We start from the raw sequence: 26,403 nt of genomic DNA, 5'->3' as shown, positions 1-26,403 counted from the left end.
CTCATCATCAGCTGACTTTTCGTGACCACATAACTGGTCTTGCGAAGGAAGGAAATTTGACGGAGTCAGAGACATGGGATGGTACTCCCGAGTGCAATGCTCAACCATGGATAAAACATTATCGAGGTACTGGAGAATCGAGTAGGCATACGGGAATTGGTCTTTGATGTGGAACAAACCCTGTCCGGGGCAACACGTAATGGAGAAATGCTTTTTAAACGTGATGCAGTTGAAACATATGCTGCATTTCCCAGATCGGTAGATATAGTTCAGCGTTTGCTTCTTAAAGGTGGACTACTTAGCAAACGTGCAGTTATCAACGAGAAGTTTGTAATGATCATCCACTCTGCCTATTAGCGTTTGCGAGGTTAATGTCAATCGTCATTGGATGAATCTGTATTTGTATTTGAATCTGTATTTGTATTTCCGATTAATCTGTATTGTCCTTAGCAAATAATGGTCCGACACGAGTATAAAAGGAGCAAAGTGTCTGTTTCAACCCCACTTGATAGTGGACATATACCTGTGGCATTTTGGGGCTAGAAGAGTGCTGCCCACTATACCCATACTATGAGTAATATTATGGTCCCATCTGTGGAACAACTATATTCTGAGGAAGAAGTTTTTCCAGCAGGACTGGTCACCTACACATGTGTCAGCGACGATAGAGGAATGGTTTGCAGAGCAGAACGAGAGTTCTCTTCTCGATTGGCCTCCTTCTGCACACAGGACTAAACCACACAGACGAAATAGACCATATGAGAAAAGTGGTCTGATCCCACGCCAAAAATCCGTGATGATGTTCGGAACGTCACCCTAGTTTTCTGGGAGCAGGTGGGAGAAAATGAGATATGTATTACCCACCACGTAGACTCCCTTCTTCTCAGACTGCAGACAGTCTTTGAAGTTTAAGGCTTTTGGGCAGGGTAATAAGTGACATGAAGGCTCATGCTATGCTCTTTTGAGGGACGAAAATATCTTAATAAGAACTGTGAACCTTTTCTTTCAACCATATCTGTACCACTATTTTAAGTGTATTATCATGTAATGCCCTCGTGTCATGTGGTGTGTTGTTGAGGACGGGGTGGGGGAGAGAGGGGGGTGGCTCTACCTAATATCTGATTGCTTCTAAGCAGTTGCTTACCTGTGCATCCTTATGCTGTCAGTATGGTGTTAATCATTCTACAACACTCAAAATTACAAGTGTTCTTTATTTTTATGAACAGATCTGTGCACCACATAAGCAAGGGGCCACAAGAGGGGGCACTTGCCCTCTCCTAGAATTTTGGAACAGACTTCTTACTTATTACAGAAATCTAGAAATGACTGGCAGATTTGGCGCTGTCGAGCACGACAGGAAGTACTTCATTAGCCAAGTTGCAACTTGTTGTCACTGGCTACTTCAGACATAAGTGTAGCAGCATCGGTGATGCAGAAACTATTGTACATCAGGATAGTGGATTCAGGATGGCATTCAGGACGTTGGGTGCAAACTGCCAATTCATCAGAAGTCGTGGAATCGGAAATGCTCCATTAGCAAATACATTCTTTATTCATTTAGATGCTCGTATACTAGCCGATGCCAGTGAACCCCATGAGAGTGTGGCTACCTCACAAAGCACAAAGCAGTGTACTTGACCACAGTGGCACATGGCAGCCAGGTAGGAGTGCCAGCTCAACTGAGTGTAGTGTCAGCGTGTAACCCTACGGACGTGGTCCCAATGTCAGGCGTCGGCAGTCTGCCGGCAAGTCTGTGGACAGGTGGCTGCTATGGTAATCGGTCAAGTGTTGGCGCACTGGCTCTCTGGCTCCGAACCCAAGACCACTTACGGATTCCCTGATGCCAGAAGGAGTCATCCTGGATGTGGAACCAGCTGGCTGGCTCCAGTTGAAGTTCCGGTAGCAGCACATCTAGCAGCGGTTCGCCGACCAGCCAGTGGATAAAGTGGCTGTACATGACGAAGTTGACCCCCCCCCCACAGGACTGTCGATTGGCGTGGCGTGGAGTTAGTGTCGATAGCAGTTGAAGAAAAGAATACTGCTAACTCAGAGGTGCGAGTATTTATAGACGATTTTGTAAAACGCCTATAAAATTTCGTAAACTGCTTCTTTTATCGTTAATTTAGTTATTTTGCGGCTGTCAGACTCGGGTATGGGAATCTGACATAGAAAACAGACTTCGTTATGAAATAAAACTGACCGTACAAATAATGCAAACACATATCTCTTAATGCTTTTCAGATGTTAAAGTACCTCAGTTATGAAACGAAAAAGTTACTTTGTAATAACAATGGTAAAAATTATTTCGCGTTCTTATCCCTTTAGCGCTTAACACAATCCCTAACAGTGCCTCGGTTTATCCACTTCTATATCAACAGTTAAGCTCGTCTCACATTTATACTGAAACAGTCAATGCTAAATTGCAACATTTATCTAACAGGTAATCACTGATTATGGGAGCCTTCTTTAGTAACCTGCTAAGAGCAATAGGTTCCCCACGGAAGTTACTGACTTACAAATTCTCTTTCAACCATAAATTTCATATGTAATTCCTCGAGTTGTTCTGATAATAAAACCGAATCAATAAGACACTGTTACCCTACTACCTGACACAATATTTTCAACTTTTAATCATATTTTCTTGCAAATTATTCCTACTATTTATGCGCAACCCGGTTGCACGCGACCACTCAGTACGTAACCAAAGCAACGGCTCAATTCTGCATACTGTCTCGGCACGCAAGTACTGACTTGGGAGCCAATGATAAGTAAGGAGTATATCTACAACTGCTTTGCATTTGTTAAAGAGAATCTAGGTAAATTTGGACTAAGAAGGTCAATTCATAGCCATAACACAAGAAGTGGACGTACAGTTAATATCCCATATGCTAAGTTGGCAAAGACCCGTAACAGTTACAAAGGTCTTGGTCTTGTCTACTTCAACAAATTACCTGAAAATGAATACACAGTCCCAGTAGATAAATTTGAAACTAGTGTTTGAGATGGATGAAAAGTGAACGAATTTACTGTACTCAAGAGTTCCTTGAGCATGTTTCAAAAGATCCATATTTCTTTGAATGAACACTAAACCAACAAGAAAGTTTATGTGTCACGTTGTGTAACTATTTATTACCGTACTGTTTCGTGCACTTCTCTCGTTTGATCCTTGTCATTCTCTTAACTAAGCAGGTAACTGATTTTTTAATTGCTCTGTGAGGAAACTTTCTGTTGTTACTGTCACTGAAATAAAAATGCAGTGTACCTATGTCGCATTATTTATTTATTTTTTGTTTTTTTGCACTTAATGACATTTGACTAAGTTTGTATTATTACAATTGTTATTATTGTTGTGTTAACTGACGGCACTGATTGCATGTTAAGATGCTCAAAGGTGAAATGGAACATCCGTATTTGTTTCACTATGTCATAACATTACAACAAGATTCCCACAGACAAATAATTGCATACTAACTGAAACGCATGCGGCTAGCTTGTGGCAAATCGTTTTTGCGAAGGTTTTTCAAAAATGGCTCTGAGCACTATGGGACTTAACATCTATGGTCATCAGTCCCCTAGAACTCGAGCTGCGGGCGATGGTTTTTGCCGCACCTTCTACATCCTTGTTTGGTTCGATCGCCCTCTCGAAACTTTCTGTCAGAGGGTTTCTTGTGCAAAGAACAGGGGGCTATTTGAGTGCGTTCGTGTTGCCGCTGGGTCGACTTGGTTGCAGTGCCTGAGTTGTGTGGCGGCTCCCCATGAGGTGCCGTGAATGGCGCGGAATCTGGTGACAGGGGCCACAGCAGTCGGCTGTAGCGTGTTCAATGTGGCTGTCACTTGGGTAATAGCGTGGGCAGCTTTACGATTGCTAGAGGCATGTGCTCTGGTAACATCCTGATGTGTGATATTCTGGAATTCTGTGGTGCGGAGTCCTGCGGAGCCCCCAATGAGTTGGAGACATTGTGGCGGACTATTACAGGAGTCTTGTCAATTTTTCTTCATTGTGGTAGCCTGTGGCCGCGATGTTATCTCTAGTCCGTCTTGAGGTCTAAGCTGTGGTGTGGTGGCTCTCTTCTTCGGGGTTCTCCACAAACCGGTGAGAATTATCTTGCTAATTATACTGGTCCCGCTCCCGGTTACATCTGAAATCCAAGTAATGTGTTTACTTTTCTGTCAAATTTTGAACAATGTCGTGACCTCAAGCTGGTCGGTTTTTTTAAGTTTTAAATCAGTAACTATTGTGTGTTATCACTAATCCAGTCCTCGTTTTACGTTTGTGGGTTACTTGTGGTAACAAATTCATGTTTCAGGTATTTCCATCCAAATGTTCTGCTTTGTTTAGGGCAGAGTGAATACTGATGTCTTAAAAAACGCACGCAGCTTCCATTTAACAGCGAGGCTTGTACAGGGCTGTGTGCTAACATTTGGAGCCAGGTTCTTAAGTTAAGTAATCTGGTTTTTTAGTCTGTCATCTTGTTGGAAGTAAGTCAATTGTTATCATTACTTCACTATTCAAGTTCTGTCTACTGTGGGAGCTGTTACAAAAATTTGCTATTTATTTTCAAGGTATCATTACTGATTTTTGAACTGTCTGATTGAACTGAGTACCTTGTAACACAGTAAGCCGGCTCTTATAGATAGATACCAGTGGCGTCTCCAGGGAGTTTGTGGCCGTGCGTCAACGACTGAATAAAATTAGGAAATTATGTTATTATTGTTAATCAGTATCAAGTACATGAAGTCTGATTTTGATTGATAATGCTTCAACTCAACTATCTACCGCTAGCCTGCCCCCTGGCAGTCTTCAACGCACTAAACCCCAGCCAAGGCGTTGGCATAGCATCACTGCTGAATCCCTCGCTGTGTGAGTGTCACTGCACATGCGTCAGCCCCTTCCACTTGTCAGCCAGCCTGCAGCCTGTATGTTAATTCTTTTGTCAATGTCTCGGCGTGTTGTTTGCTGCCTGGCTGGCTTGTGTTTCTTGTGTACACGAAGACTGCAGTAGTTTTGAGATGGGTAGTGAAAACATTATGCAAAAAGTATTGCACAATCCTTTTTAATTACTATCTTACACAGAGAAGAAACTGATTATTGACAATGGCAGACCATGCCCTAACTTAACACTATCCACGTGTGTAAAGGTAAAATGTCGTCATACTGGAATGGGATTTAAGAGGCATTTTTGTATGGAGTTGAACGAATTATCTGACTGGCTTTGCGGCGACGGTGTGATGAGCACATTTTTTGTTGAACGTGTCTGTTATTTGCAGCAAAAAAACCTATTAGGAGTAAGCAATGATATTGTGTTTCAAATCATCTTAATACTGCAGGGAAGAAACATGTGAGTCTGGAGTTCACCTTTCTACTTTTTTTTGAGAAACAACAAATTTATTCCCTGCTCTGCTAGAATTGATGTTCTTCTGACTTCTCTACGAAGGGCAGAAACAGAATTGTACAATGAGGAAGTAAGAGACAACAGGGGAAAACTGAACAAATTAATTAATGCAGTTTGCTAATTAGCGAACAAGAACTATCCTATTGAGGCCACGCGGAGAATTCAGAATGTGCGAACAAAGGAAATTACATGAAATTTCTTCTTGCAAATGCCGAGTTTGATCCTCCATTGAAGGAACGTAACGTCTATGGTTTTCTGCTGCACATCGGCAAGCATTCAAACAGATTAAATAAATGCGTCAGCTGATGTTTTGAGAGATGATATGTGTAATGAAATTAAGAATATGGATTTTGTGGCTGTTATGGTTGATGAAACATCACATATAAGCCATAAATCACAATTATCAACTATATTCTGTTACTTTTCAGTATCATAAAAAAAGTTGTGGAACGATTTCTTGGGTTTCACAATGTGAGTGCTGACAGAACTGCAACAGCTCTTTTTAATCTTGTCACTGAAATAATGGACCAATATAACAGTGGGACTAAATTAATTGCCCAAACCTATGAGGTCACTGCCATCATGAGTAGCCACCTCAATGGACTCCAAAGAAAAAAAATGATTCAAATGGCTCTGAACACTATGGGACTTAACATCTGAGGACATCAGTCCCCTAGAACTTAGAACTAATTAAACCTAACTAACCTAAGGACATCACACACATCCATGCCCGAGGCAGGATTCGTACCTGCGACCGTAGCGGTCGCGTGGTTCCAGACTGAAGCGCCTAGAACCGCTCTGCCACACCTGCTGGCCATACAGACTGTGAGAACAAAGAAGTTTCGATAATGTTTTTTGAATACATTTATGAAACTTCGACCATGTTATGACTGAAAAATGGATTTGTAGGATCATGAAGAATTTTCAGCACATATTTCTAAGAAGGTTTAATACAACTTACTTGCCCATTCAGATGATTTGTTTAATATACTTCAGTCCAAAAACATTGACATTTTGTATGGCAGCACAAAAATCATAGACTTTCAAAAGCAACTGCGAAGTGAAAGAGATTTTCGAAGCAGTGTGGTCTTCCATTCATGGTAGTGTGGAAAATGAAGTCCTGATTCAAATACAAAGGAGAAAAATTTAATGGTGAAGCACAGCAAGATTATTGATGACATCAGCAATCAGTTTCCAATTAGATTTGCAGTATTTAGAAAGCTGGGGTATTTTAATTTGATAAAACCAACAAAAACGGCTCACTTAAAAAAAAAGGACGAGAATTTTCCTAATGATTTATTGAATAAAGTGAAAATATTTATGGCTGTGTTTTCAACGTAAGCAAACTCCGGAACGAGCGTCGTGTATCGTAGGCTTCTAATGAAGGGTTGGACAAAACATCCGAATCAGAATTTTACTGTCTAATAACGTACAAGTTAAATCATTGCTTTTATGTACAGGAGACTGGTCAATTTATACTATAAATTATCTGTTGGATTTATAGAAATATACAAATTAGCAATGCTGGTATCAACAATTCTTTTCACTATGTCATCTGTCGCGAGATCATTCTCGTCAGTGAAGAGGATACACATCTACCGCCACTCTACTCTACTCAAATGTAGAACCAGATCACTAACTTAAGTCTTATCCCCACCGAGAAAGAATTACTTCTCAACTTTTGAGAGGACAAATCAAGGTTCTACAAACCAATAATGAAGAAATTTCTGCAGAAGGAAAGATGAATGGATTTCATTTATACCATTTCGTTGTGTTCAAGCAGCTACAGTGCTTACAATGAAAAGATGTGGAATGGTCCAATGTGTGTGTATGTGTGTGTATGTGTGTGTGTGTGTGTGTGTGCACTTGCGAGTAGTTGTTTTTCCACTGTAATGTTTGTTGAACGAAATGAAGAGTTCATGTCAGTCACCCACCAAGTATAATTAATTTTCATAATCTCAATGTAGTAGTAAATTTAGACGCAAGACAAATAATCGTGTGTTCTAGTGTTGCAAAACTTTGGTGTTTACGCAGATTTGGTTGTTTTTATTTATTTTATTTTTTGTGTTGAGAGAATGTCCTCGAAACATATTGTTCGAATAAGGTTTCTTAGGAGAGAAAAGTTTTCAGGTTGTCCATCCTGTACATTCAACTGTGCTGCAAACGGTTTCGTATTTGTCCTGTTTTATTAATTATACAGTCATGATTAGATTAGATTAGATTAATACTTGTTCCATAGATCATGTATACCACACTTTGTAATGATGTGGAACGTGTCAGGTTAATAAAAAATATTTGTACAAGATATTACATTACACAAAATATTGCGTGACACTAATGTTTAAGTTGTTGTTGTTTGTCTTTTTTTGTTTTTTTCCCCTTAATTTATATCTAAAAATTCAGCCAATGAGTAGAAGGAGTTGTCATCTAGAAATTCTTTTAATTTATTTTTAAATGTTAGTTGGCTATCTGTCAGGCTTTTGATGCTGTTTGGTAGGTGACCAAAGACTTTTGTGGCAGCATAATTTACCCCTTTCTGTGCCAAAGTCACATTTAACCCTGCATAGTGAAGATCATCCTTTCTCCTGGTATTATAGCTATGCACACTGCTATTACTTTTGAACTGGGTTGGATTATTAACAACAAATTTCATAAGTGAATATATATACTGTGAGGTTACTGTGAGGATCCCTAGATCCTTAAATAGATGTCTGCAGGATGACCGTGGGTGGGCTCCAGCAATTATTCTGATTACACGTTTTTGAGCAATGAATACTTTTCTACTCAACGATGAATTACCCCAGAATATGATGCCATACGAAAGCAGTGAATGAAAGTTGGCATAATAAGCTAATTTACTGAGATTCTTATCACCAAAATTTGCAATAACCCTAATAGCATACGTAGCTGAACTCAGACGTTTCAGCAGACCATCAATGTGTTACTTCCAATTCAGCCTCTCATCAATGGACACACCTAAAAATTTTGAAAATTCTACCTTAGCTACAGACTTCTGTTCAAAGTCTATATTTATTACTGGAGTTGTGCCATTTACTGTATGGAACTGTATATACTGTGTTTTACCAAAATTTAAAGAGAGTCCATTTGCTGAGAACCACTTAATAATTTTGTGAAAAACATCATTTACAATTACATCACTTAGTTCTTGGTTTTTGGATGTTATTACTATACTTGTATCATCAGCAAAAAGAACTAACTTTGCATCTTCATCAATGTGGAATGGTAAGTCATTAATGTATATCAAGAACAGTAAAGGACCTAAGATCGAACCCTGTGGGACCCCGTACTTGATAGCTCCCCAGTTTGAGGAATCAGCTGATGTTTTAACATTACATGAACCACTTATTTCAAATTTCTGCATTCTTCCAGTTGAGTATGAATTAAACCATTTGTGCACAGCGCCCCTCAAACCATAATGATTCAGCTTATCTAAAAGAATTCCATGATTTACACAATCAAAGGCCTTTGAGAGATCACAAAAAATACCAACGGATGATGTCCGTTATTCAGAGCATTTAATATTTGATCAGTGAAAGCGTATGTAGCATTTCCTGTTGAAAAGCCTTTCTGAAAACCAAACTGACATTTTGTTAGTACTTTATTTTTACAAATATGGGAGGCTACTCTTGAATACATTACTTTCACAAAAATTTTTGATAGAGCTGTCAGAAGAGAGACTGGGTGGTATTTGTTGAAATCCAACGTATCCCCCTTTTTATGCAATGGTTTTACAATGGCATATTTCAGTATATCGGGGAAAACACCCTGCTCCAAAGAGCTATTACATACGTGGCTGAGAATCCTACTTATCTGTGGGGAACAAGCTTTAAGTACCTTTCTGGAAATGCCATCAATTCCGTAAGAGCTTTTATTTTTCAGTGAGTTTATTATTTTACTGATTTCAGAGGGAGAGGTTGGTGGAATTACAGTTGTTTCAAACTGCACAGGTATGGCCTCTTCTATTAGTAGCCTTGCCTCTTCTAGTGAAGATCTAGATCCTATTTTCTCCACAACATTTAAAAAATGATCATTGAAAATATTTTCAATTTCTGATTGTTTGTTAGTACACTTGCCATTCAGTTTTATGGCACTAAAGTCTTCCTGTGCTCTTGGTTGCCCTGTTTCCCTTTCAATAATATTCCAAATTGCTTTAATTTTATTATCAGAGTTATTGATCTCAGACACGATACACATGCTTCTGGACTTTTTAATAACTTTTCTTAGTACCGCACAATAGTTTTTTATAATATTGAACAATTTCGGGGTCAGTACTCCCTCTTGCTGTTAGAGCTGATCTGCTTGAGTGTACTCAAAGGGCCTGACATACGGTTTCCTTTTTTGAATCCATTGTTCTTTATACACATATCCAACAATCGAAACACCACTATGGCCATATCTTTAGTTTTAAATGTGTCCTCCCTTCCGTGACCAGTTTGCGCCACAATTTCCGACCAAAGGAACCTCCCATTATTTAACGCTATTGAGCCCCACAAATAAATTTTCTCTGATTTTCACAAAATGAGAGTTAATGTGTAAAGCATACTAGAATATTCTTTCTTTGCCAGCGCCTTAAGATTCAAATCGGGAGTCGTCACTGACAGATACCGTTTTGAGAAGGCTATATATCCGTGATTAATGTTACTTCGTGTTTATGTACTCAGGCTTTAAATTTAAGAGAGTTCTTCACTAACTGAATGTGTGTGTGTGTGTGTGTGTGTGTGTGTGTTTTAATCTAGTCACTGCAATGAACTGTGGTGTAACGCCAATTACAAGGTTTCATCAATTGTCGCCTGGTACGTACTTACAGTATGGTAAGTTACATTTCTATCTACTTCTTTGTTTTCCTAGTTGTATATTTCTTACATTCTGTGCGAATTTTTTCTATTTAAAAATAATATTCTATAATTTTTGCAGCTGTAAAATATAGAGTCATTCAGTCTGAAGCACAGTTGTCATTTCTTCTGAACAGCTAGTTACACAGCTCATAAGCTGTCAGTCTCCATTGGTGATATGTCAGGAGGGAAGCAAGTAGCAAGTCGCATGTCTTCATTTCTGTCTATGGTTTTGTAGCTTTCTTGCTCAGTTACCCATGCTAGGATGGGTAGGGTGTGTGCATGATGTATGCAGACACCAGAAGAGCTGGGCACAGTTCACAAAGAGCTGAATTTGGTTTTGGGTACCGTCAGCCATCTTCAGTCTGCTGCCTCTGGGTGTAGTGGTAACAAAGAATCTGGCACATTGCACGGTACACTTCAGGTATTGCTTGTTTCACATACGGACTCTGCTACCAAGGCACTTCCTAGTGTACCTGACATGGTGGATCCACCCTCACAGCATGATGAGTGGCTTACCATAACGTGTTTGCATCGCTCACGGCTGCGGTCCGATGTGGAGACTGATCATCTGGCTTGACCTATTCGCCCTCTGAGTGGACAGGTGGCCATTCCTTCAACATGGTTCGCACAGGACACAGGGGCATTCAGGGATTGTAAGTTTGAATGTAAGGTGTGTTATGAAACCCCTAAAGAAAGTAGCATTCAGGGATGGAAAGAAAGGCAGTGTGTATTCTGACTGCCTGATGGGTTCTCGTTTGAGACATGGAGGAGGATCCCTTCAGCTATCAAGTGTGAAGGGCGTAGTCATCTGCAAGTTGTGGCTCACACCAGCGTCAACGACACCTTCACTTGGTTTCTAAGGCCATTCCCAGTTCATACATTTGGCTGGCGGAAGTGGTGAGATTGCTGATCTCGCATTTCAGGTGCAAGCTGAGCTCGCAATTTGCAACATTCTTCCAGGAGTTGATTGGGATCAAAGGCTTCATTGACTCTTTGATGGTCTTGGATGCAGATTTCTGAATCAGCGTTATTGGGTGGAGAATTATAGGACTCCCCTTGATAGGTCATGGGTGCACTACACAAAGAAGGCACCTACTCGAGTAGCAGAGTACTTGTGAAGTACACATAAGTGTTTTTTAGGCTAGATGATAGCTTGAGGTGCTCTGATGACCACTCGCCAGTCGATACGCAGCAAGGGAAGTCAGATGGCGTTCAGAATAAAATCACATCGACTGTCGAAATTTTATTAGTAAAATGTCGAAGTATTCGTAATAAACTTCTCGAACTTACTGCCCTCCAGGAAAGTTCTTGCACTCAAATTATTCACGGTACCAAGAGCTGGCTGAAACCCGAAGCAGAAAGCACTGAGATATTTAGCGATTCATGGAACATATATCGAAAAGACAGACCGGGCAGGCTCCTATATGGAGGACAACGTAATGGGTGTCCCTGGCTTAGAGCAACAGCTGAAAATATTGAAAGCAAGTAAGTCGCCAGGTCGGGATGGAAACTCAATTCGTTTTTGCAAAGAGAGCTCTAGGGCACTGGCCCCTTGCTTAGCTTGCATTTATCTCGAATCTTTCGCCCAGGAAAAAGTCCCAAGTGACTGGAAAAAAGAACATGTAACTCCTTCATATAAGAAGGGTAAAAGAACGGACCCGCAAAATTACAGACCAATATGTTTAACATCGTTTTGCTGCAAAGTTCTTGAAAATATTCTCAGCTCGAATATATTAGCTTCTTGAGGCGGTAAAACTTCTGTCCACGAATCAGCACTGTTTTCGAAAGCATTATTCATGCGAAACTCAGCTTGGACTTTTCTCACGCGATATCGTGCAAAATGTATGAAGGACAACAGGCAGATTCCATATTCCTAGATTTCCGCAAAACATTTAACATGGTGCCCCACCACAGACTGTTAACGAAGGTGCGAAAATACGGAATAATGTTCCAGATATGTGAGTAGCTTGATGACTTCTTCAGAAACAGAAGCCAGTACGTTGTCCTCGATGGCGAGAGTTCATCAGAGGTACGGGTACGGCCAGGCGTGCCTCAGGAAAGTGTGATAGATCCACTGTTATTTTCTGCACTCATAAATGACCTGGCAGACAGGGCGAGGAGCAATCTGTGGCTGTTCGCTGATGATACTGTGGTGTACAGGAAGGTGTTGATGATGAGTAACTGTAGAAGGATACAAGACGACTTAGACCAAATTTCGAGTTGGTGTGATGAATGGCAGCCAGCTCTAAATGCAGAAAACTGTAAGCTAATACAGTTGACGACTGTAGTAGGAAAAGAGAATGGTTGACTTAGGTTTATTGGAAGAACTTGAGAGAAGTATGGTTCATCTGTAAAGGAGACCACATATGGGATACTCATACTCTGACCCATTCTTGAGTACCGCTCGAATATTAATATTTGGGGAATCTGCATCAGGCTGGATTAAAGGAAGATATCAAAGCAGTTCAGAGATGGGCTGGTGGATTTGTTACCAGTAGGTTAGAATAACATGCAAGTAATACCATGATGCTCTCCATTTGAGCCACTTGCTTTAGCAAAGATTGAACTGAAACATTAGCCTAAAATGTAATAGACAAATACAGGGAAAAACTTAATACTAACATCACATCCAATCTTGCCGAAATCACTGCTTAATCCTTTCAGCTGAGCGCTAACTGTGTATGCTCTCTACATTTCCAGTATAGTGCCCAGGCTTTCTATATTTAAAATATAATGCTGATCAATATAGGGTACTATGCCCATGCAAATTACACGAACCACACCTAAATCAATGAAAACCAGCATATGTTTCCCTAGTGCTACCCCTAAATTCACTCAAATTAATCCATGAGTCCGCTTTTCTGAATTTAACTCTCAAACCATCTCTCCAGTCTATTGGTTCAGAAATTATGAATGGAAAAAATAGTTTCTTCTCACTCACTACAGTGAGTGGTGATACTGAACACTGACCCATGGCATTGACTACTATCACTGATTGCTACTGACACCTGCTTAATAGAATTGGGGGGGGGGGGACAGACAGACACTATTATATGCCAGGATGGTTGATTAGAATGGCATGCATATGTTGGGTGTGAAATACCAGTTCCTCAGTGGTCATGGGATCAGAAATGCTCTGTTGGCAGTTACAATGTTCATTCATTGAGACACACATATGATGGCTGATGCCGGTGATCCCCAGGCAGCCATGGCTACCTCAGCAAAGCACAAAAAGACATACTTGGCTGCTGTGGCTCTTGGTAGCCAGGTGGGAATGCCAGCACAGTTGAGTGCAGCATCAGCATTGCAGGCACATCACTTTTACAGTATTCTGTGGAAGCCAATTCATTGATGTTGGCCACTGATGGGGTCATGTACACTCCTGGAAATGGAAAAAAGAACACATTGACACCGGTGTGTCAGACCCACCATACTTGCTCTGGACACTGCGAGAGGGCTGTACAAGCAATGATCACACGCACGGCACAGCGGACACACCAGGAACCGCGGTGTTGGCCGTCGAATGGCGCTAGCTGCGCAGCATTTGTGCACCGCCGCCGTCAGTGTCAGCCAGTTTGCCGTGGCATACGGAGCTCCATCACAGTCTTTAACACTGGTAGCATGTCGCAACAGCGTGGACGTGAACCGTATGTGCAGTTGACGGACTTTGAGCGAGGGCGTATAGTGGGCATGCGGGAGGCCGGGTGGACGTACCGCCGAATTGCTCAACACGTGGGGCGTGAGGTCTCCACAGTACATCGATGTGGTCGCCAGTGGTCGGCGGAAGGTGCACGTGCCCGTCGACCTGGGACCGGACTGCAGCGACGCACGGATGCACGCCAAGACCGTAGGATCCTACGCAGTGCCGTAGGGGACCGCACCGCCACTTCCCAGCAAATTAGGGACACTGTTGCTCCTGGGGTATCGGCGAGGACCATTCGCAACCGTCTCCATGAAGCTGGGCTACGGTCCCGCACACCGTTAGGCCGTCTTCCGCTCACGCCCCAACATTGTGCAGCCCGCCTCCAGTGGTGTCGCGATAGGCGTGAATGGAGGGACGAATGGAGACGTGTCGTCTTCAGCGATGAGAGTCGCTTCTGCCTTGGTGCCAATGATGGTCATATGCGTGTTTGGCGCCGTGCAGGTGAGCGCCACAATCAGGACTGCATACGACCGAGGCACACAGGGCCAACACCCGGCATCATGGTGTGGGGAGCGATCTCCTACACTGGCCGTACACCACTGGTGATCGTCGAGGGGACACTGAATAGTGCACGGTACATCCAAACCGTCATCGAACCCATCGTTCTACCATTCCTAGACCGGCAAGGGATCTTGCTGTTCCAACAGGACAATGCACGTCCGCATGTATCCCGTGCCACCCAACGTGCTCTAGAAGGTGTAAGTCAACTACCCTGGCCAGCAAGATCTCTGGATCTGTCCCCCATTGAGCATGTTTGGGACTGGATGAAGCGTCGTCTCACGCGGTCTGCACGTCCAGCACGAACGCTGGTCCAACTGAGGCGCCAGGTGGAAATGGCATGGCAAGCCGTTCCACAGGACTACATCCAGCATCTCTACGATCGTCTCCATGGGAGAATAGCAGCCTGCATTGCTGCGAAAGGTGGATATACACTGTACTAGTGCCGACATTGTGCCTGCTCTGTTGCCTGTGTCTATGTGCCTGTGGCTCTGTCAGTGTGATCATGTGATGTATCTGACCCCAGGAATGTGTCAATAAAGTTTCCCCTTCCTGGGACAATGAATTCACGGTGTTCTTATTTCAATTTCCAGATGACTGGATTTCAAACAGGAGATTTTGAAGATATTCCTGCATGGCCGTATACAAGGTCATGACTCAATATCATTTAAGGCCTGAAGATGGTGTATTGAGTCATAAAAATTGGTTGCAGTATAGTAAAATCAAACTGACAGCCACAGGTGTTTCATTTGATTGCGTAAGTGACACATTGCCACCTAAGTCCTGGAACTGTTTCCTCTTTATCACCATTACACTACACTAATGTAATAGTTAACCAACCACTACCACATTGCACAGCATCAACTTTGATAAAGGTAAAAGTCACTACACATCCACAAAACACTGAGGGACCCTGCAATATAACTTGGGCACCAACTGCATTAGCTATAGTAATCTCCAAATGGTATATGGTCATGCAGGAACGTCTTCTAAATCTCCTGCAGTGTAGCATCTTCTGTGTGAGCAGTCCAATGCTGTTGCTGTTGCAGGACGTGACACATAGCTATGATACAGAAGATTTAGAAGATGTTCCCATAAGACCGTATACAAGGTTATGACTCAGTATCATTTAAGACCTGAAGATGGGGTACTGAGTCATAAAAACTGGTTGCAACATAGTAAAATAACATCAAACTGATGACCACAGGTGTTTAATTTAATTACGTAAGTGAACAGCTGAAGGGTAGCATACAATCTATCACATAGATGGACATACAAAAACTTGGAAATATTGCTAGGACAGAGCAGTGGGTATTTATAGTTGATTTGGCCAGCTTTATTATGACTGGGTCCCACCATTGGTCCTCTAGGGACACAGGCAGAGCAGTGGGTAATCCCAGCATGAGATGTCACCTTGCTCCTGTGGCAGACTGACATTTTGCATTGTGCCACTTGGCAATATGCCAGCCCTGGCAGCAGGTATTCTCAGGCAGCTAAGTTGTCCATCTGACTGTGGGTTTTGAAGTCTACTCATAGGAATGTTGCTGCAACACTGTCATGACTTTGGAGATTATTGCTGTCAACATGCCCAGCACACTGGTAGTCTTTGACACAGTGCTCCAAATCTCTGTCTCATCTGCTGTACTTTTGTTGAGCTGTTCAGTATGATTACTTAAACATGCGACTATCATATTGCAGGGTAATATGTGCACTGTAATATCAGTCCATAGTCAAAGGAGAGGAATAATCAACACTAAGCCACTGACTGTCGCATGTGTGATATCATATCTCAGTTAACATTCCAGAAAAAGTTTTCCTCACATCAGTGTCTGACTGTATGTGTGCATATCAAGGCAGGATGACAGCCTCGAAAGTCTAACCACCAAATGAAACACAGTGTTATGGGGACAGCTGAGAAATTCTGTTGGAACAGGGTTCATTTAATCTCATTTCCATCAAAAACGAATCCTCCTGGTTGGAGCAGAGCACTGCATGGGAAATAGTGGAAAATTACTGTGAAAGAAAATCACAAGTTACAATCCATTGCACAATGAAATGCCACTTTATGAAAATTTACAGGTGGTCCACTGTAGCAATAGCATTTTGAAGTTATTTATCTTAATTCAAATAGCCAAACAGCTGTTACATAAAAACTGCCATCCAACCTTCCTGTAACATGCCTCATCACATTTGTGTGATATGTAGCTCATTGTGCTTAATTTCCATATCACTTTGAATCCACTGGATATCTACAGTGCATAGTATAAAGCCTCATTTAAAACCCATGCCCTTGTCGCAGATGGGCCTCAAATCTGTGACTACCACTCTTTAAATTAGCAATAGTAGACTGTGGCTGCGGTGGCAGAAGTAGGTACTGTCCAACTTTGTTCAGTTCTTCATATTTCAAGTCTTAAGTAACTCCACTTGTAGTGAATCTCATTTGTGATTAACTGACATGACATTGCATATAAACAAATTATTAAATGGTAACTCATGTATAAAGCTCTTAGAATCATGTAATGAAAGCACAGGTCATTGGGCGAAGACTAAAAGAGATGTCTCAGTGATAAGGAGACTAAACTCACATTTAGGATGAGCAGGGTTAAAAAATGTCAATCTGGCCATTCTGATTTAGATTTCCCAAAGTCAGTTAAGACAAAAGCCAATACAGTTCCTTTGAAAATGAAATGGACAGTGTCCATCTCCATCCTTGTCCTATCCAATATGCTGCTCTACAAGTTGACCTCACCATTAACATGCTCTTGAACCTTAATCTTCCTTCTCTCTTGTTTGGTATGAAACAATTAAGTGAGAAAATAATAATACTGACAAGTAACCAGACAGCTTGCTGAGACACAAGGAAGACATCAAGATAGCTCATTGATAAATTGTTGAAACATGCCTGTGGCCTTTTTTTTCTTTTTTAGTAACCAACAACTGTTTACCTCAAATTTAATCAACTGGTTAGTGTCCTATGGTTAGCTCTCACTTTTTCAGTTTTGTTATTGGAATTACGAGAAAAACTATTAAAAATATAATCTCTGAGTACAGTTAATTGGAGTATCATGATGTAATAACTAAGAAAACAGGAATGAGATATGTGCATTTTAGTCATTTAATAAATACTACTCTTGATCCACTCTTCAGCTTGTCCAGGTTATATCTTAATTAAGTCTATATTTTCCTCTACTGAGGAGCATAGAAACCTAGTTTTAAAACAATAAAAAAGTAAAACAAAAATAAATGTTCATGAGAAAAATATTTTCCGATCTCTGCTCTGAGCTGGTAGCATTAAAGGAAGCAAATCCAGATACTTATATCCAAGTAAACAGAAAAATTTAGGAATAGAATGTAATTTAAAAAATGATACATATGACCAAGAGATTTTGATTTATGATGTTGGATAAAAATTTTAGGTGTAATTCTACTCACCCCATAATCATGCAGAGAGTTACTGGTTGCTGCAGTCAAACATACCAGAGTGACCACAATAGGATAGATCATTATTTTCCACAGCATTCTTCCTGTAAACAGAGAAAAAAAGTTAGGGTATCAACTGCATAAATTTTGGAAATGAGAATGCTACACAATTTATTTCAACACAATTCTTTCTTGATATATAACCACTCCAGTCAAACCGTAAAAGACACAGCTTGGTTATAGTTGAACAGAGCTGCAAGTGGTTAATAGCAAACAGTTTAAGTCTTACCCTGTTCACAAAGGTTCACATTACACAGTTTCAAAAAAGCAAAAATTGCCTATGAGTGCCATAACTAGACATAATTGCCCATTTTGCTAATTTAAACACTGTGTAAAATTTCTTGGTGTCCACTTGTATGCAAGATAAAAAGGAATCATTTTACATATTTTGCACTAAGTAAAGTCTGTCACTGAGTTTACTCAAAGTCAAAGATGTTTGCTTTATTTTCACTCTCAGCTTCCTTACTGTATCCTGTTATGGGACAATGCAATCAAATTAAATAAAGTATGTATTTTTCATGAGGAAAAGATAATAAAATTTATTTTAAATTCTGCACAAGAAAACATACAAATATTTTTTTACGGTGTATATTTCATAAACTTACTAACTAACTCATCAAAATCAATGAACTGAAGTCAATTTGCTCTCTGAAAGAAAGTGTACAACTGGGGCTTCCAGGGCTCCCAGCAGGTGAAGAGCTTCCCCAGTGCATCAACCATTAAATATGTCAGTGCTCATTACACATCCCTGAAAGGTCTCATTTTCAGTTGGAATGGAAGAACATGATTAATGAATGAATGAATAAATGAAGGAGACAGAAATGAAGAGATTTAATCTGTCCTGACAGGGGAGATCAAAGGTATACAGAATACTGGGCAATACAGGCATCATTGCTTATTCAGCTGAGTAGCACTATAGTCAGTGGAAGATGGGCACTATAGCATGGTGGATGATGCCAGAACTAGAGTGCAGAGATGGTAAGTTCTTGCAAACAACAGTCTTACTGTGGTGTTAAAAATTGATTTTTATTGAATTTTGACATCATTTTCATTTATTTTTAAATTGAGGTAAGCATCTCAGCACTTTTTAATAGTAACAAGTATAATGTAGGTAGACACTATTTTTCTAGTGCGTCCTTTGGAATGAGTTTTGTAAATTTTCGAGCATTAGCAAAGTCATTAAAGTCTGGTCTCCACTATGGAATTGGACAATAAGGGGGTAATACTGACTGACAAATATGGGGCAGTTTTGAGAGGGTGTTTGTATTTGCCCATGCTCTAAAATTTGAAAAAATGGTTGTTCACACTTAAGGTTGTCTATTTAATTTCAGATGGTGAGGACAAGAAAGAGAAAATCAGAGATGGCTAAATGGACTGAATAAACTCTAAAAAATACTTTTTGACTGATTAAAACCAAATGCAGACAAGAGACTGTCCTTGGGGAGAAGATCTGTGTTTATTCCTAAACAAGAATAAAAATTAGTCAACATTGTCACATTAAGCAAATGGAGACAAGAGACTGTCCTTGTGGAGAAGATCTTTGTTTACTCCTAAACAAGAATAAAAATTAGTCAACATTGTCACATTTATTCCATTACATTTACGTGGTTGAGTTGGAGCAAATTTCCTATGACCACGCTGAAAAACTGGGTGTTAAACCAAATTTCAATCAAATTATGCAAATTTATGGAGAAGACTGGGTTTTTGGTTTTAAAAATGGAAATCCTGAAATCAGATTTAGAAAAACCACCAGTAACAAGTTTGAATAGAGCTCTTAATCAATAAAGCAGAAGTTGATTTATTTTTTTTCACCTGAACACCATTTTGGGAAAAAAATGTACTGTGCTGGTATTTTGATACAAGTCAAGGTAATAAAATATTACATTATTAGAATAGGAATTTTATTCTCTCTCTGTTTCATACCTATGGTGTTACCCAGGAATGGTGCCAATGTAACCCAGGTACTTTGAGAGATAGCAAGGGGTTACAGCCTTCAGAAAATGTTTATGTAGCTCCAAAGGTTTTCATGTTTTTCCAGCTGTATGCATAACATCCCTGGGCTGTACTGGATGCCATGAATTTTTCCATGGAAGTGACAAATTTCAAAACAAAATGAAAATTCTCCTAAGATATCAGTTTTTCCCTTGTCTCCCTCAATAGGTGACACCAGGATGTGGTATAAAGAGACATGGTTATCACTTACATGCAACAAAACACAATCCAAATAGTTCCGGAGACAGAAGTCATGTCAATGCAAAATTTTATTACCACAGGAATATCGGATAATGAGAGGAATTGAAATTTTAACACAAAGCATAGATGAGTCACTTTCTTGAAAGAGTCACATACAAGACCTTGTGCAGAAACTAAGTACTACTATCTTTACCACAAGAATAATCTTCACTATCACTGACAATGAACCACAATACATTGTTTACTTTCAGAAGCCATTATTAGGTCAAGTTCTGTCATCCCTGTACATATACACTCCCTTAGTATTTGAATTAGTATTATTTACTCATTGAGAAAGAGCTGAACAATTAACTGAAAAAGGATTTTCCTTAATAATCATATGAAAAAAATAATCCGCTATTCTGTAGGTTACATTTAGTATAGACTGGTTACATTGCTGTGAAGTTTGGATGAGAAACTGCAGCTTTTCAAATCTAAGTTGAAAAGTTACTTTATTGAACACTCCTTTCCATTCCATACTATAAATTATTGGCTGTTTTTATTGTAATGTGTTATTTATATGTTTCCATTACCACAGACATTTTGTTGTGTTTCATTAATCTGTAAATAATGTACAAATCCTTTCAATGTTCAGGTAACTCTAGCTGGCATAGTCCCATTGATCTTAGGGGAAAATGTGTGTCATTATTTCACAGATGTTTATAATATTTTCATGTTTTCCTTTCTCTTGAAGTGTTAACTTCTGGTGCATAGTGTATGTTACTTGCCTTTTTTAAAAAAAAAAAATACTGTATTTTTTACTGTACTGTTGGCAGTTTACTTTACATTCCTGTGCACAGTATTCCATATGAATTAAATAAAACAATGTTTTCATCTCAGAAGATATAGTGTCTCATGCGCTATACAAGTTTTCTAACTGTTCTTGTTCTGTTGCAGCCTCATGTTTCTAGGGGGGGAAACAGGGTTCAAAGTGTTATATTCAGATATTTAGGACATAAAGAGCAGGTAAATTACTTATTTATTGAGTCTATTTCACAAATTCTCTCGCATTTTCATCTTCTAAATTCCCTCTAATCATTTGACTGCAACTATAATCTTAATTGATCATCTTGTTTTATTGTTCACATTTGACCACATGAGCACATAAGACATTTCTTAATTATATGTAACAGTACACGGCTTTTGCAAGATGCGTTCCTGTCTTTTTTAATAATTTTACTGTGAGAGACAGGTTTGTACTGAAAATTAACAATTCCATAGCTTCACAAATTTTCTATGAAAAAAACTGTAAAATAACACCTAGTACTATGCTAGATCATAGGCTTTAGTGTTACGCAGCTGCAAAACTTGCAGCAGCCACAGTTTAAAATTTGTACATTGGTTTTAAATTAGTGTTTTCAATGCTTCTGTTTCCAAGTATGTAGCAACCAGTTTCTGCCTATGTTTAATTGAATACCTTGTTTTGTATTTACAGGAGCTAGACCCACCTGCAGTTGACTCTGTAGTGTATTTGAATGTCACTATAAGTATCACTGTTGTCACTAATTTTGAGCCAGTAAATGGTAAATAACGTCCAGTAGAACACCAGATCCTGCGGCATAAAGTTGTAATAGCCATAATGTAACATTTGGGCTCAGCTCCTAGATTGGTTTATATATATACTTTGGTTTGGAAGTAAGCAGCAACTGTGTTTTGGGTTAGTTTCTTTATTTCCTTTTATATTTGTATGAGTTGCGATCACAAGTAAATGTGACTATGGATTTGTCATGGGAACTTGGTGAAGGAGTTGATTGCTTGCTATGAACAGCTGGAACTTGCATTGGATACTGTCAACTGATTTCATAAGGTAGAGTGGTAGAGTAGTGTCCTGCTATAACAAATGTGTTACAGAGCACTCCAGCTATTCCTGTTGCTAATATGCTCATCAGAGAACCCTGATCTATCACTAAGTACTCATCTGATGGTGGCTGGCAGATCTGGAGTTGTGGAATGGTAAATCTTTAAATGGTAGATGACTGAACATATTACTCCATACTTATAATGAATCTTATCTTCTACTGATAATAAGACAGACCCAATAAGACATTTCTCTTCTGCACAAGCAGTGGACTTTCATCTGTCTAGGTCTGGGCAGCCACCAAGGGTAAAGAACAGGCTGTTAGTTGAAGGCAGATTAAATGTTAACAGTTTGATAGTCCCTCTTAGTCAAATTGCATGCTTCATAAGAGGGGAAGGAATTATTGAGCATTTGGTGTGTAAAAAGTGGACACCTCATGAGTAATTTAGAGTATGGAGGTTTTCCTCACACTGAAATCAACAATGTCTGTCACCTGCAATGTGAGATTGTTTTCAGTTCTCTCTGAAGACTGCCAGAAGGGGTGAAGAAGCATGAGGGCATTACCATACCAAGCTTCAGCTGCTTGCTGAATGACTGTCAAAAGTGGATACTACTGTACCAATGTTTTGTTTGTGCATACACTCACAAATGATAGACTCTGAATTAAACATACTGTGCTATAAAAAAAGCAATTATGAGTAGTCTGCTGAAAGCAAATGTGGCACAACATCTGGACAGAATTCTTACTATACTGAACATTGAATATGATCAAGAATCTCAGTGAATAGTCTCACTTTGCTAAAAGAGTTCATAGATCACTACTGTTTACAAAAGTGGTAGGAGAAAAAAAATGTGTGTAATAGCAGGCCAATATTGGTAACATATAACTGTTCCAGATCACAGGGCATATTTTAAGCTCGAAAATTATGATGTTCCTGGAGAAAGAGAAGTTTACCTCATAGAATCTGAATACTTACAGGAAAGCACTGCTTGCCTTATTCTCTTGTAAACAATATATACAGATGAACTAACAGATTCTGTCTTCCTAGATTTCCAAAATGCATTTGACATAGTGTTACTTCTTCATGAATAACCAAGATATGATCAAAAGGAACATCTTCACTGATATGTGGCTGAATTGATAAACTTTTGCCAAATAGAACTCTGTATTTAATATTTCAATGTTCAACAGAAATGAAATGAAGATAACATTATCCCAAATGAAGTAGATTAGAACCACTAATGTTCTCACTGTACATAAACAATTTATCAACTAGCATCAGAAGCAAAATTGAATTGTTTTATGAAGACACTGTATCATCACTTGACAATCATCCTGCCTCAGGCATGGATGTCCTTAGGTTAGTTAGGATTAAGCAGTTCTAAGTCTAGGGGACTGATGACCTCAGTTTTTAAGTCCCGTAGTGCTCAGATCCATTTGAACTTGAAATATTTCCACTTGGTGTAATGAATCATGCCTCTCTTTGAATGCAGATTAATGCAAGATATTGCCCATAACAAAGAGAGAGAGACTCTGGCAGTATATGAGTACAAAGTCAGAGTGGAACATCTGCAGCACATCACATCATTTAAATATTTAAGGTTGATATTAAGAAGCAATATGAAATGAGATGAAAATGTTATCTGTAGCAGAAAAGGCCAGCCAGCTTTCAATGTATTGTAGTATTTCTGGGAAAGTGTAGAGTATCTACAGAGAAAACTGCATACAAGATGCAAGTGTGACCAGGTACCAGTACTGCTGTAGATTCTGGAATGTTTGTCAAGCAGGAATGGCAGCAGACACCAAATTAATTCAGTGCTGCACTGCTGGACTTGTATCATATTGGTATAGCTAATACAAACACGTAGCATTTATTCCTGGAGAATTTAAATGGAGATCTTTACAATGCAAGAAATGTTTTTGTCATAAACCTTTTTAGGTAAATTTAGAAAACTGGAATTCAAGGAAGACTTTTCAGTCATTCTGATCCTATCATTTAAGTCTTGCATATTAATCTTGAAGTAAAGATAAGACAAATTAGGGTGCATCCAGAGGCCTGCAGACACTCATGGTTCCCTCACAAAATATATAAATGAAATGAATATAAAATTACAGATTTTGACACAAAGTAGTCTTGTTGGTATTCATAATATTTTCTTCATAACCATTGCCCAAAATAAAGAGATGGAGTGGTGAGGTTTTTCATTCATACATTCACTTATGCACACATTGTGTTCTGTAAATCTCTATTTATTTATTTTATTTATTTATTTTGATACAACATCAACTGATTACAAAAAAAAGTTTTTTTGTTCCAGTCTTCTGGATAAGTCAGAGCCTTACTTACTAGAGTTACATAATATTGCCTGGCATTTTTATCTCAACAGCTTTTTCTAAATTTAGTTGAGAGAACAATGTTACATATATGGACTATATATAAAAACAATTTGTTATTGCAATACTTAGTTTAAGGAATCTACAGTTTGTGACACAGTATTCAGATCTGAGATTCAAATATTTACAGTTTGTGACACTGTCTAAGATCTGAGATTACATATATTTTTAGATAGATGGTCTTCCATCATACGAGTGTATTAAATCTAGAAACTCATCTATTGAATATACAGGATTGTTTAGAAGCCATAATTTTACTTTCTTTTTTAGTTTTGTAATGGGCAATTTGGAGATATTAGGATGGAAGCAATTCAGCAGTTTTATGCCTGCATGGTGAGGGCTTTTCTAATAAAGTGTTGTTCTATTTGAGATGATGTGGGGTCTCTCCCTACCACTAGTGTTGTTATCGTGTATTTCTTTATTAAGTGTTTTGTTACTGTTTACTGCAATAATGATTATCTTCAGTACACACAGGTTATGAACAGATAGTAATTTAAATTATTTTAACAAATTTCTGACAAAGAAGAATCTTTGCAGATGTGACTTACATCAAATTGTACATTAACAGGTAGAAGCAGTCATTGTGGACTACTGCTGTACAGTGTACTAACCACAAATTATGACTACTGGTATTCTCCTCATGCTGATAATTATGCATGTAAATATGCTCTAATCTGGTAGAATGTAAATTATTTTTTAGAGGTAAAGGTAACTGGATAGTAGAAGTATTGAGTTGCTGACAGGCACACAAGCAAGAATGAAAAGTTACCCCCCCCCCCCCCTCCCATGCACACACACATACATTGTGCCCTCAGAATCTACAGTGCACTGTGTACTGAGCCAGCATAATGTAGTGATACCAGAGAGAGAGAGAGAGAGAGAGAGAGAGTGTTATTACCTTTACTTGTGAGTTATTTATACACATTTATGTATATTAAGAGAAAAATAGCTACACTGAAGAGTCAGTTCTCCTCCTCATCTACTACTCAGCTGTTGCTTGTACTTAATTCTTGAAACAAATCACTTATACAACTATACACACACACACACACACACCACTATCAATTTATATGTGGGTAATATCAAGAATTATTTATAATAATTTGTTTATAATAACATATTAATGTTACATGGAAGAGTTGAAATATTTTTATAAATTGTAAAAGTGGCTAATAAGGTAGTCCTTTACTCTGTTCTTAAATATGATGATACTGTCAAGTTCCAGCCTGATGTCTGTCAGTAACATGTTAAGAGTTTTGCACTAGAATATAGAATGCTGCTCTGATTCATAGATAATCATATGTAGTCTACACACAAAAATTGTTTTTATTTTTAATACTGTGGTTGTGGGATGTGTAGTCCACATGGAAATGATTTTTCCTTTTAGTGTTGCGTGTTTGATGGAGTGCTTTATTATAGGCATTTTCTAATCATGGTCCGCTACACCATTTATTGGGCTGACATCTTTTTCATAAAAGACTTTTGAGACAGCAATAAACTATAAATTGTAGTTATCCTATGTCCTATTTTTGTTTGGAATTCTACTGTAAGGGTAAAAGCAATGTGGGACGTAAACACTCAAAATGTCAGATCCATTCAAGACAACCCAATTTTGAGTTCTTAACACAATTTATAATTTCAAAAAAATCTTTTTATTACCCTAGTTGCTCAGTGATGTATTTCTACACTGTCAGAAACATTATCTTGTTTATCTGCAAGTCAATTACTGGAGTAAAGTGCCCAAAGGTAGTACTCATCTATGTCCATGACCTGGTATTTTATTACACTTTTGCTTCTATAGCAGTTCCTCCTTTGTGTAAAGATGTCTACAGCAATGTGGCGCTACCTTAACCCATCTAGACTGATATTTAAATTTCTGGGACTCCCGAATGATTTTCTATTATGCACAGCACATCTGTGGAGACACTTTTAGATTTGCCAGTTTCCTGCAAAGAGGAAAAATTCGTCCTTGACATATTGCTTGTAGATTTAGAATGAATTTCCAAACATTACATTATTTCTGTAGGTATTACTGATAACATACATAC

The 26,403-nt window shown here is 39.1% G+C and overlaps 1 protein-coding gene across 1 annotated transcript in view; it reads right to left on the bottom strand.

Moving 5' to 3' along the window:
• Positions 1 to 21,740, bottom strand: part of LOC126106434 (aminopeptidase Ey-like) — a 210,366-nt gene extending 188,626 nt beyond the window's left edge. Inside the window, exons 1-2 of the mRNA XM_049912747.1 lie at positions 21,611 to 21,740; positions 17,883 to 17,974 (exon numbers count right to left, since the gene is read on the bottom strand). Of these exons, the coding sequence (XP_049768704.1) occupies positions 17,883 to 17,974; positions 21,611 to 21,740 (222 nt within the window). The remainder of the gene's footprint in view (positions 1 to 17,882; positions 17,975 to 21,610) is intronic.
• Positions 21,741 to 26,403: the final 4,663 nt, after the last annotated feature.

Source organism: Schistocerca cancellata, chromosome 1, assembly GCF_023864275.1.
Source record: "Schistocerca cancellata isolate TAMUIC-IGC-003103 chromosome 1, iqSchCanc2.1, whole genome shotgun sequence".
Classification (NCBI taxonomy): Eukaryota; Metazoa; Arthropoda; class Insecta; order Orthoptera; family Acrididae; genus Schistocerca; species Schistocerca cancellata.
Note: the sequence above shows the minus strand (reverse complement) of the source record. Positions and strands in the feature narration are given on the sequence as shown.